Consider the following 14,022-nt stretch of genomic DNA (forward strand, 5'->3'; position numbering starts at 1 on the left):
AGTGTCATTTTTCTTATCACGATATGCTGCACATGATTTCCAAAACTTTACACGCTAACCCTGCATGAGACAAATGGTGCTTCACGAGTCATGCATCTATGACGTCACAAGTGATGTGTACATGAGCGTCGGTTTGCACAAAATACCACTATTTTCGTCTGTGCATCAAACCAATCTAATATCTCATGAATATGAGTAATTCTTCATATTATACTTACCAACATGTATGGTACTCATGTTTCTTTTGTCGGAGTGTAGAAATTACAATGTCAAAAAACATTATGTCTTTTTAGATTTGTCTGTGCTGACGCCATCAGTTCCCAATGAAATTCACAGGCATCGATTACTCAATAAACCCCGCAGAAAACATATTTTATCTCCTAATTAAATCCTATATTAATGCGGGAACTGCATCGCAGAAGGTGGCATCATGAATCTTATGGAAAGAGCTGCAAGTAGGATCACACAATAGACTTGAGGAAAAGCAGACGTGACAAGAAATATGGATGATAACAATCATCCTTGTCTTCTCACATTACAGACGACAAAACTGTTACATTTGCACAGCTTATACGAAACCCTTTGACTTGTTTTTCAATGTCTCCATGGGTGATAGACTGCTAAGCGTCTGTTATAGCTGAACTGCAGAGAAATCACACTAAGTGATTTATTATTCATCAATAAGTTGGATTTAATGCCATTTTGAAAAGTAATTCAGCTTTATGTGGGAGGAACACCCAAAGTGATCCAAGTCGTAGACGTTCACCACTTTAGTGAAACCCACAAGCATGCGTATGGTGCTCATTAACTAAGAATCATTGTCGTGGCAATCTTGGGAAATGAACTAATGACAAGCAGATCCTGGCTCATCCTAGGGATGCAACTCTGCACAGAAAATTGCAATGTCCAGACCAGTGTATGGTACAGTCCAACCCTGGTAACCCAACCCCAACAGTAGAAATTACTCACCAGGGTCCTTTTCCACAAATCGATCTGTTATCGACTATTGCAAACCTATGTTGAAGTATAGGAGTACAATCATCTTAGCACTAAGACCTTTGTGGAATGGGACCCTGGGCCTAAATGAGATCAAACAAAATCTAGAAAACAAATAAATCAACAACTGAATACTGAATCTAGAGGATATGTTAATCAAAAACTATATATCCAAACACGAGCTCATTTGAAATTAAATATGTTTGGAAATTTTAAAAAAAAAAGCAAAATTGAGATTCAAAATCTTAAAAGTTAAAAAGTTAGAAGATCCGGGGTAGAATAGTTCCTTAGCAACCCATGCTTGCCGTAAAACGCGACTATTTATAAGAGGCGACCAACGGTATTGGGTGGTCAGACTCGCTGACTTGGTTGATGCATGTCATCGATCCCAATGGCCCGGATCGATGCTCATGTTGTCAATCACTAGATTGTCTGGTCCAGATTACTTACAGACCGCTGTCATATAGCTGGAATATTGCTGAGTGCGGCGTTAAACAACAAACAAACATAAAAAGTTAGAAACATTACACAGTTTTTCATTTAACTATACAGTCAAAAACTTTAAACTAGGAATAATTTGTGGCTGAGTAAGAGTAAATCTACACGTCAGTTAAAAAAATTGCTTCAGCGTTTTTTCTGTCCTCATCTGTTTCAAGAGAAATGTCATTATTCTCAACGGTTAGCCTGCACAGCAGTCTGAAGCTCGACAGGCACCAGTTGAATCATACAAATTGTTGATGAAACAGAATTCAAAGCCAGGCAGTTGTGTTGGAAAATCTGGCTGGAATGATAAAGTAGCTTGCTAATATTACATCTGGAAATAGAGAGAAAACCACAGACCATTTTACACCTCCACCGACTTTGGCCCATAATTTGGTAATTCATCACGTATGATATCCCTTCACTCTGATGGTACTAATTTCATTGTAGTCTGGTCAGGGTTGGTTCACACTATCAGTAGTCTAGCTCCTGGTATGACAGAGTATGCATAACACTGAGCTTTCAAATATTCCCCCTGGCCTGTTTACAGTGAAGTGAAATTCATTAACCCTCAGGATTTGCACAGGGGCCAAGGTTGTACGTATTTCTGAGGAGCAGTAAGGAAAGTTAATTAATTACATATCATACTGACATGTTGTAGAGGAAGGGCTGATTAAAGAATGTAAATGTTTTATGGGCAATGTGAGAGGGACTGTATAGCAAAGCAAGCAAAGCCTGGAGTCACATCATATCAATATTACATATCCCTTCTTGATTCTTCATGTCATATCTTCTGAATCAAGGAATAGTCTTGGGGCCTTTTAATTGTGTGTTTGATGTTTAAAGCTGCACTCAGCAATATTCCAGCTAAATGATGGCAGCCTGTGATTGACATTATGAGCAACAACCCACGTGGATGGGTAACGATGACAGTCAATGAACCAAGAACCACTGGGCTACTACACCACCCGAGTGTTGGTGTGGGGATGAGCTTGAGAGTCAGAGTGATGGAGTGAGAGCGAGAGTAGGAACGTGTGTGTGAGAAAACTGCTTTAAAACGTATTTCAGTAAAACCACACCATGTCAGCTTAATGTGGAAGGTAAGCGCATCGTGACACAGTGTTCATCCACTCTCTTGAAAGCACAGGTATGGCGCTGACAGATCAAGGTGATGATTGAGTGAAATTTGGGACTTGGACCATGATCAGCGTATCACGTCAGTCAGATCATGAATCATCAAGGAATCGAACACAGTATCCTTAAAATGCTGAAAATGTGAACTTAAGAACAAATATGAACAACGCAGATGTTGAATGGGAGACACATTTTCAAGAAAAGTTATTGATTTGCAAAAAAGGCTTAAAATCACAAACATCATTAATCAAAATTAGCTGCACAATTAAACAAAGATTCAATTTTATCCTTCCACAGATTAAAACATTATACTGGATAATCTAATTTCTCGTATTTGACTCTCTTTTTTTTCAAATGCAATTTCTCTTTCCAATCGTAACTGTCGGAAATCCCTGGCTTCAGTAAAGCCAAACAATCTAAATCTCATCACAATCAAACATCAATAAAGGAAATTGCCTATTTAGCACTATTCATTTAGCAAAGAGGAAGCTAATGACATAGGGTTAATGATCCAGGCCCTGATGACGACAGTGGTATGTCAAATGTGTTGTGACATGTAATGAATGAGGCATGGTGAGCAATGTACGAGGTATGATAGATGATGCTTACTGACCCATGTGATTCATGGTGCAGGCAGGTCAGAGATGGGACTGGTTAGGCCAGGCTTATTTCATTTTTAGGATTACAGATTTTTCAGCCCAAAGTCCAGGGTTGGAGGAGGGAATAAAAAAAAAGAAGCCAGATGCATTCTTTTTAAATGCAGAATGCCTCTGGCAAACTTTATGAACATATTCTGTGCTCAAAAGACCGCCATTTGTGACGATATAACCCCTTGTAACAATAAAAATTCGACAACTTACAACAAGGACAATTGTCAAGGGAGGCTGTTCATGTTTGGCTTCGAGATCAACAAAGATCAATTATGTATCAGTTTACAAGTTTACAACAGTAAATGCATATGTTTTTTTACTAAAATATGATGATAACAAATAAAATAACTGACTACGCGGCTTTCGGCGGGGGAAAAATATATATGGAAATCTGATTTTTTTTTTTTACATTTTCTCAAAAATTAGAGTCGTCAGGTCCGTAATCCGAAAAATATAAAATGCCTGGCCTGAGAACTGATCAGTCATCCACAGTATCAGATTGCAAGACCACATTAGTCAGTGGAAGACAAATGATACAAACTACAGTCAATTACACACACATGGGGCATGTACATTACTGCATCTATCAATCACAGTGAAATCGAGTACCACAGATGAGTGATATTGCAAGCAATCTTGAAATTGACATAGACTTTTTAACTGTCAGTAACATGGGAATATGTAATCTGCCATAGGCGATTATCCTGGTATATTTTCAGGTATTGGGTGAATCACATCAGGTACGTGCTTGAATGGAAAGTCATTTCACATTTTTTACCTTCTGTTGTATGTCTGGATAATGTGCATTCTACGAGATTGACGAGTTCCTATTTATTGTGACCAAACAACTAACGGTTAAGTTTTCAAAATAATTTTTTTCCTGAGAATGTATGACGACTTTGGGCTGTTCATAACTGATAAAATACAGTGTGGCTAAAAATGATATCACAAATTCAAAAACTTATTCTGAATTACTGTAGAAAAGTGTAGCTGCTACAGATCTCAACAAGGCCTACTTTCATCAGGTTTTATAAAGTATAAGATTGGTAAATTATTGACATAAATACACTGTGCCTTAACAATTATTACATGTCAAACATTAACAAAACTTGTAAACTGAAACATATAGAGGTCTGAGTGAGTAGCTTAAAACTTGTTCACGAGTATAGGAAATATTGCTACCTACAAAAGTAATTTGTGTGTGAGAATAGTATGCTTGTCAAGTTTGTCAACAATTTCCTTCCTTGATTTAAATATATGTCTAGTTTTCAAGTCCTTGAAAGGCATTTAGAAGTGATATACATAAGGAAGAGAATTTCTTCCACCTTTTGTTATCTTATTACTTTTGTTGTTCTTACATGTAAATGTATATATAAGCTCTCTGGCTCATAGCAGTCATTCACCTGAAGAAGGAGTAAGCATATACTCCGAAACGTTGTGTTCCTCATAATAATGAAATTGACATCCATAAATTCTCTTCCTTATATCTAGTTTTATCATAGTGTCTAAGCCTATTGTGGGAGGAGGCCTGAATTGATGCAGGTCTTTGACATTTATCTTTGGAACACAGGATCATAGAATCTTGGCTCCCCTAAGGGACACAACTTTGCACAACAAATTGCAGCACCTTACAACTGGGGCCAATATAATTAGGAAATCAAGTACATGTACATGAACAGATCAATGCCTATAAAAAATAGCTTTAAAAAGCATTCGGTACTAATCTGTTAACCAGACATTGATTGATCAAATCTATAACATTCGGCAATTTAAAGGGGCTGAGTGCAGGTCTCGATGTTGTCATTAGTGCCCTTAGAATCTCTGTGAAATTAGAGCAGCCATTAACTCCAAGAATGAACATCCTACAATTATAGTTTTGATCACATCCAATTCTTTTCTTAATGTGAGGTCAAAGAGGGATTTTGTTATTCCTATTTTTTTGTTTTGTAATCATCTGTCTACAATAACAGCTGTGATTCACATGGAGCTTATACCGTATTCAACAAAATAAGCGCCCCACTCTAATAAGCGCCCACGGCGATATTTGCTTATAACAATCCCTGAATTAGCACCCCTACCATTTGATCAATGTATACAAGACTTTTTTATTCATGTATAATACACACTCGTGTGTTATATGCACCCTTAATTGTGGGGAATTTAATTCTAGAAAAATATATTTGTGGTACATGAGCATTTCAGGCTGTCAGCATAAACCACGAAATTTATCTTTCAACTCTGTTTTTTTCACCAAAATAATATTCTAATAAGAGCCCCCTATTCGTAATTTTGATCATCAAGTAATGATAAAAGGAAACACAGGCTGCAATTTATTTTGCAGGTACATGTACTTGGAGCAATTAAATGATGTGGGGAAGGGTGTTTGTAGTGAGGTGGGTGGGCTAAAAATGTATAACATACACATGTAATTAAATTATCATGACCTCACAGACAAAGTGAGTATTGAATGATTTACATCAAACTGTCTCAAAACTTAAACACAATTTACATTCAGACTGATATGAACTCCTATGGGGGTTGAGTGTCTGATCATCAGTCATGCAGACAAATTGAGCTAGTAGACCTAAAAAAAACAAAATGGAAGGTACTTAGTTCCAATTGGTGGCCTAGTCAAAAATCCTGAATTTTTCTTTTGGCATCATTATTAGTTGATATTTTACTGTCAATATTGTCATGAACTTGTTTTTTAGCCTCATCACTTTTCAAGCCACTAAGCTGCTCGATAACTTAATCAAGGTAGACACTTCACTGAATACAACAAAGTAATCGCGACTTGTTGCTGAAGTTATGTTATGAATGAAGCTACACGAGGTAATATATTCAAAAAGTAATGAAAACATACCTCAAAACTTACTTTTTCAGTAATGCACATTAAAATACTTAATCTGATAATAATTTTGCATCAGAACAATCGGCTGCTGTTTGTAAACTTCCTGCGTGTAATGTCATATGACTGATCATGTTGTGCATCAAAATAAGCTCATTTGACTTTCTGTCAGACGTTGCAGACTATAAAGGCGCTTATCTACTTGTTAAAGTCACATGTCCAGATCCTGATTTGGAAAAGTCAGCCTGGTGACACATGACTTGTACCATTCAAATATGAGAAGAAATATATTGAAGCCATCCCTTTCAACAATGAGTAGCTTTCTTTGAGGACTGCCCTTAACATTTGAAAACATGCATTAACACAGGAAATAAACATTGTTGGTCACAAGCTGATAATCAGTTTTTTTTCTTGATGTAAGTAAAAAACCTCTGTCGGTAGCCATGACATGCTCACACTGTTGACGTCACATATAGTTATGCATAACTGATGGGCTTGTGTGGAGAAAAGTAATGAATTTGAGCTGTTTTGGGTCCATGTTAGTGCTGACAGTTAATAAGTGGAAGCTGAAAAAGCAAGCTCCAGAAATCCTATGGAGGTATTGCATGCAATATCGGATCACTGAAGTGACTGGTTTGATGTATTGGTTGTAGCTGTGTAGTTACCAATATTCTGGATTTGAGTTATATTAAATAATCTCAACAAATTACTTCCATCAAGGAGCTGTTGTTTTGGTATTTTGTTATCCTAAGCAAAGCTAGTCATTATGAGATTACTACATACAATGTTGAAGTTAAAAAACTGTCCCCAAAAAAGATTTTATACACAAGGCTGTATTAAATCTTTGCCATTGTTAAATTATCTGCATAATGAGGTCAAAATCAAGCAAATTAAATCATTTAGCATAAGCTTTATTACATATAGAACAATTTTCGCCAAGAATTTACAATCCCTTATCTCCTGTGATGATGGGGCGTAGAAATGTCCCAGAAACTTAACATGACTAGTATTTCATAACACTAACAGGATGAACAAAGAGGACAATGGCTTGATACTTAGTTTTACATTACTGCAGACAATGTTTAAAATGTCAATAAAATACCTCTCAATCTAAAAAAAGAAGAGGCAGAAATATGGACAAAATAATTCACCCAGTTTTCCTGAACATATTTAAGTTTTGTAGCACTAAATAATGGTAACGAATATCCTTATGGCTTCTACAAATTCATGCTACACATTACATCTTTATTGCAATAATCATACATAATCAATAATTCCGACCATTAGGAAACATGGATGTCGTGAAGCCATGAGTGAAATTCACAATATGCATTACTTGTCAACAATACAAACAAATTGTTCTATTGAGTCTTCTACGACGTAGGTGTGTGACATAACATCACGCAAAGCACTCAGTCATCAGTAGGTCACACAGCTGACACCCACAAAACTTGGACAGCTAAAGGGAGATAACTCTTGCCAGTGTCTATGGATTTCAATAAAACTCATCACGATCAATATTTTTGAGGCAAGAAGTGACAGATTCTTTCATCCTATATGCATAAATGTTAATAATGAATGTGTGAGTTTGGTTTAACACATCTTTGAACAGAATTTCAGGTAGGCCCAAATTCATGGCATGTCAGCTTGATGAGAAAAGCCTCAAGTTTTGTTTGTTGTTTTATGCTGCATTCAGGAATATGCCAGCAATATGACGGTAGACTGTGAATAATAGAGTCTGGACTAGGCAATCCAGTGATTGATATCATGAGCATCGATCTACAAAATTGGGATACGATGACATGCATCAACCAAGTCAGCGAATCTGAGCAGCCAATCCTGTTAGTCACCTCTTACAACAAGCATACCGTATTCGACGTAATAAGCGCCCCGCTCTAATTAGCGCCCACGTCGACATTTGCTAAGATATTGGCTAGTGAACAATCCCAATTAGCACCTCTTCCGATTGATCAATGTACACAAGACTTATTTATTCGCGTAAAATACACACTCGTGTGTTATATGCACCCTTAATTATGGGCATTTAATTCTGGAAAAATATATTTGTGGTACATGAGCATTTCAGGCTGTCAGCATAAACCACGAAATTTATCTTGCAACTCTGTTATTTTCAACAAAATAACATTCTAATAAGAGCCCCCTATTTCTTATTTTGAGACTGCCCTGGGCGCTTATTACGTCGAATACGGTAGTTGCCTTTTACGGCAAGCATGGGTTGCTGAAGACCTGTTCACTACCCGGATCTTCATGGGTGGAAACCCTGATGTGATGGATGTAATGCTACTTTAGTGAACCTACGATCAAGGTGCACACAATGAAGGTGTGAGTTTATTTCTCTAGTATATCACCTTTCTACACAATAATACACGCTCATATACATAATCAAGTACAAGTTCATAATGACTGGTTTAGGGTCTCAATATTTGTAACATTTTGCACTTCGTAGTCAAACTAACGGGATCAGGTGGTCAGGCTTGCTGACTTGGTTGATGCATGTCATAGTATCCCAATTGCGTGGATGCTCATTACTTCAATCACTGGATTGTCTGGTCCAGACTCGATTATTTACAGACCGCCGTTATAAAGCCGGAATATTGCTGAGTGCAGCGTTAAATAACAAACTTGATCACAAAACCAAAGTTATATTGTTTTAAAAAAACAGGCATTTAATAACCTTTCGAGGAGAAATAAGTTCCAACAACTTCATATTGATATGTATTGTATCACACAAAATATATTGCAACTAACTGATGCATCATAACACTATATTATTAGTCGGAAAAATGTCCCCATTGAAACATATCTTAGTACTCAGGAAAAAAGATCATTGCCTGAGAATGTATTGTTTTTAAGGTCTTAGCCAAATGGATAAGTGCCCTTAATGTACAAGAACTGTGTATGAAGTAATACTCAGCCTATATATAAACAAAACAAACATGTGTCATAATCTCATTTGTACAGAACAGAAAACCTCATTTGATGCTCCAACAAAGGCCTTCATAAATACCATACTTCCTCTACTAATTAGTGCCCGGTTATTTCTTAACTTGTTTACTTTTAGACATGGCTCATATATCAGAGGCTGGCTTTACTAGAGACCCAGGCCTTACTCATTCCTTTTGTGTCTGTGCCCTAGGAGAAATCACTAGCTGTAGCTGACCCGGCCCTTAATAAAATACATACCTTGGAGGCAAATCCACTCATTGAGCTGCCGACGTCATTCATCAAGGAGCCGTCCTTCACCTGTGAGAGAACAAACAGTAAAATTAGCATTATCATTCACAGTTGATCATACTACAGTCAGAACAGAGCTTTGAGATGTTTGAGGATGTACACTATATACTCATAATCATTTAATCTATCAGGGGTCAAACTTAGACTTACTACATTCAGGAGGTTATTTGTGTAACTACCGTATTATATGTATTTTTTGCCCGTCTGTCCACAGAACTGAACTGTTAGTGACATGGAGTTAATTGTGAATTAAAAGTGGTTAATCATGCCACTTCACTTAAATACAACAGTCAAGCCAATCGTGATGTGAGTTTCAAACATTGAACACTTTGGTGATGTCCAAAACAAACAAAACAGTGATATTTTAAATATAAAAAAGAGGCACTCATCCACTCCGAAGTGAACTAGACAGTATTGACACTATCCTTGGGTGAGTGGGTATTCAATATTTGGAAAGTCTGTCTGTATGTTATCATTATTCAAGTGAGTGCTGTCACAGTCCTTGACATAAGCCAAGGGTCATAATCAGGGTAATCAGGGTCCAAACCCACAACCATTGTATCCATCCTTTCAGCTATGGGATGCAACTCCTTGTTAATCTTAACAGGTTTGTATACACTGAATGACCAGGGTATTTTATTAACAGGTTAATATTAGAACCCTCCATCAGATACAGCAGCTTTGTAGTGTTGTTACTACTCGTAACCAACAAACCAAGCCTCAGCCAGGTCTCTAGTACTGCGTCACGACTGTGCAAATTATATATAGATATTTGTTTTACTAAAAGCTAGGCAAGTCTAGCTTCCTTGACATCACTGCAGACGAGGAAAGGTTCTTTTGAAGAAAAAAATTACAATTATTTTACTGAAATGCTAATTGTTAGTCTACCTGGTTTCAGCAAGAGGGAAACCAGCGAGAGCTTTGACCAATGAGTGTTCAGATTACATCACAAAAAAGTTTGTGGTCATCCACTCTACACACTGCTTCAATATCAGGCAACTGAAGAGTTAGACAAAATTCATGTGTGAAGCAGGACTCATTTGACTCCCACGAGACGAATTTCATTACTTGACTCAAAGTAGACACGCATCACTATTACACCACATACTGACCATATGTATTCATGGGAGATGGAGGAACGTATACAAAACATTATTTATGAAGGACTGATGGATGCAACTCTGCACAGCCAGCTGTGGTACTAAGATCAGACCGCCTCCGTGGTCTAGTCATAGAGCATCCGCCCAGAGAGCGTACAGTCTGGGGTTGATCCCAGGCCGTGTCACACCAAAAGATGTTAAAAGATGGTACTTGTTGTTTCCCTGTGTGCGCTTAGCATTAAGGGGCTCATAGTCAGTATACTGTGTCTGAGTGGGGTATTCATGTCAAACTGCGTCATGGTATCTTAGTGGGCTAGCACTATAAATCGGCATCAGTCCAGACTAGTACAAGACACAGACACACACACACACACACACACACACACACACACACACACACACACACACACACACACACACACACACACACACACACACACACACACACACACGTGTATGCAAGTCGCTATATAAGTACACTAATCTTGACCTTAAACCCAATTTCACCTCACCTACTAAGATAACTTGGCCAGCCGCACAACCAGCATGTGCATGAGTAATGGGCGGTCTTGCAACTCTCACATGGATAAAAGAAACTAATATTTTGTCTGCTACGTCTCACCAGAGTTTCCAAGGCAAGAACAAATTGGAAAATAACATGCTATGGAAATGCTCTGGGGATGTTAAATATGCAGACTGGTATATATACATTACATACGGTAAATCATAGAGATGACAAAAAATGAAGGACCTATAGATCGTAAGAAGGAAGAGTTGTCAGGTGTTATTAATGAGATTATCAAGCCTGCAGACGTTAAATATGATATGGAAACACTGACATAACACAGCAACCAGGGGTGTAAGATAACAAGGACACCGAACATATCACTCTGTACATGGATTGCTGCATCTCAGCATGGAGATGCAACTATGTACCAGCTGCCAACTCCTTAACAGTCAGTGTTTTCAGATCCTTTTTATCCCAAGTTGTTGAGATATGTTAAGATGTGTTGATTATACATTATTTACAAAACTGTATAACAAAGCTAAATCAATTGGTATCTGAGGATTGGGATTTGAAATGGAATGCATTCATTATTTAACAAAGTGAGTGACGGAGTGACTTCGGGCACATGCTGCTGCTCTTGAAAGTGTTTTTATCATATCACAGCAGTCAGTTGTTTTGTCATGTTGGAGGCATTACTATGTCAAAGTAACACAAGTCACAGACAATTACACAGGTGCCTGTGGAGATTCCAAGATAGGAAAGGTCACAATTTTTGTACCAGGTGCTTATGATTTAAAGAGCCAACTAATGATTATCAAGAAGTTACAATGTGTGAGCTGGTTGATTGTGTGTCATCATGGTCAGATGATGTGGATTGTTGTTCATGCAATCAACCACTGGTTTGCCTGACCAAGAACTGATTATCTACGATCCTCCATGTGTGACCTGGCTGATTGTGTGTCATCATGGTCAGATGGTGTGGATTGTTGTTCATGCAATCAACCACTGGTTTGCCTGACCAAGAACTGATTATCTACGATCCTCCATGTGTGACCTGGCTGATTGTGTGTCATCATGGTCAGATGATGTGGATTGTTGTTCATGCAATCAACCACTGGTTTGCCTGACCAAGAACTGATTATCTACGATCCTCCATGTGTGACCTGGCTGATTGTGTGTCATCATGGTCAGATGGTGTGGATTGTTGTTCATGCAATCAACCACTGGTTTGCCTGACCAAGAACTGATTATCTAAGATCTTCCATGTGTCACCTGGCTGATTGTGTGTCATCATGGTCAGATGGTGTGGATTGCTGTTCATGCTATCAACCACTGGTTTGCCATGATACAGCTTGATTATTACTGACGGCAGTCTAAATTGACCATCATCACAACTCCCAAGAGAGCTATCATAATCAGGGTTCACCTATAATTTGTCACATACAGTCAGTGCAGGGCCAGTCTCGATGACTGGTCCACCTGTACTTTCTGTTGTTGCTAAATCTTGGTTACAGTGCCACATCACAAAGAGTATTCTGAAAACTCATTCCCGTTTGGCACATAGGGGCTGGAAACATACCCAGCACCCATGTTTGTTGGTTAAATTTAACTGACTAAAACAAATATCAGAATGTTACAATGTGTCTCCTGATTGTGTGTGACCCATGAAGATTCCGAATAGGTCTTCAGTAACCCATGCTTGCCGTAAAAGGTGACTATGCTTGTCGTAAACGGCGACTAAAATAGGATTGGGTGGTCACGGTCAGGCTCGCTGACTTGGTTGATGCATGTCTGATTGATCCCAAGTGCGTGGATCGATGCTCATGATATTAATCACTGGATTGTCTGGTCCAGAATTGATTATTTACAGACCGCCGTCATATAGCTGGAATATTGCTGATTGTGTGTAAATGCTGCTCATGCTATCAACCACTGATTTGTCTTGTCCAGATTTAACGACATATATCTGCCATAATACAACTATTGGAGTGACAATCACCACCTACTCAGTGTATAATAACAAGTTTGTGACATGACGAAAGCATTGCCTCGTCATGCTGAACACCTTGTTTTCCATCCCCATATGGGAATGATGTAGATCTCCCATTTCGATGTACCCCATAGTGATATTGCTTTATCATTTGAAAAGAGGCAAAAAACATCTTCTTAAATTTTGATTTAATCTACAAAAGTCTTATTCAGAACAGACAGACATTTCTCTTGGTAACATTATTTGTAGGTCACCTCTATTGTAGGACAACAGTGAATATATTATACAAAAATAACTGATTATGATACCAACAGAACTGATGATATTATAAATGATGTCTGTGACTCCTAAAATTGGTATTGTTGAATCATAAGACTTAAACCTAGTATAGAAAGAGAGAGATAGATAAAGCATCCAAATATATCCTTAACCTTTAGTTGTACATAATATGCTTCCAAAACAGATCGATCATTACAGATAGATGAAGCAAACAACTGTAAATATCAGTTTCAAAATGGCACTGCTGTGATGTTAGTTGTGAGGTGAAGCGTGTGTGTGTGTGTGCTGATGCTGGTATTATAGTGCTAGCCCACTGAGATACCATGACACCGGATATAACTGGAATACTGTTAAAAGCGGCATTAAACCCAACTAACTGACTGACTGACTGACTCACTCACTGAGATACCATGCAACACTGAATACCCACTTAGGCACAGTATACTGACTCAGAGCTGACCCGTCCTTGTTTTAGCCCCTTATTTATATGGTGCCAGGAGGTACCATTTTTATGTCTTTTTATAAGACATAGCCAGGGATCGAACCCTTAGACCTTCAATTTTCCAGGCTGACACTCTATGTAACCACTAGACCACTGAGGCAGTAGATATGATGTTAAGTTTTAATACAAATGCATGTGAATGTATAGTCTTTCATATTTCAAGCATGACAAACATGTATACATACATCCAGCCACACATATGTTACTGGCAATTTCATTAAAATCAGATTTGACACTTTGATATGATTTGATTTTTTCGACTTGATACCTGACTCTCCGT

At 38.0% G+C, this 14,022-nt stretch overlaps 1 protein-coding gene across 3 annotated transcripts in view; it reads right to left on the reverse strand.

Annotated features, from left to right (window-relative positions):
* The window catches only part of LOC124114200 (ADP-ribosylation factor GTPase-activating protein 1-like), a 114,460-nt gene that overhangs the window by 11,870 nt on the left and 88,568 nt on the right, over positions 1 to 14,022 (reverse strand). For all 3 annotated transcript variants that reach the window (XM_046474797.2, XM_046474796.2, XM_046474795.2), the window contains one exon: positions 9,313 to 9,372. In XM_046474797.2, the coding sequence (XP_046330753.1) occupies positions 9,313 to 9,372 (60 nt within the window). The remainder of the gene's footprint in view (positions 1 to 9,312; positions 9,373 to 14,022) is intronic.

Source organism: Haliotis rufescens, unplaced genomic scaffold, assembly GCF_023055435.1.
Source record: "Haliotis rufescens isolate VD_foot unplaced genomic scaffold, xgHalRufe1.0.p SCAF_2, whole genome shotgun sequence".
Classification (NCBI taxonomy): Eukaryota; Metazoa; Mollusca; class Gastropoda; order Lepetellida; family Haliotidae; genus Haliotis; species Haliotis rufescens.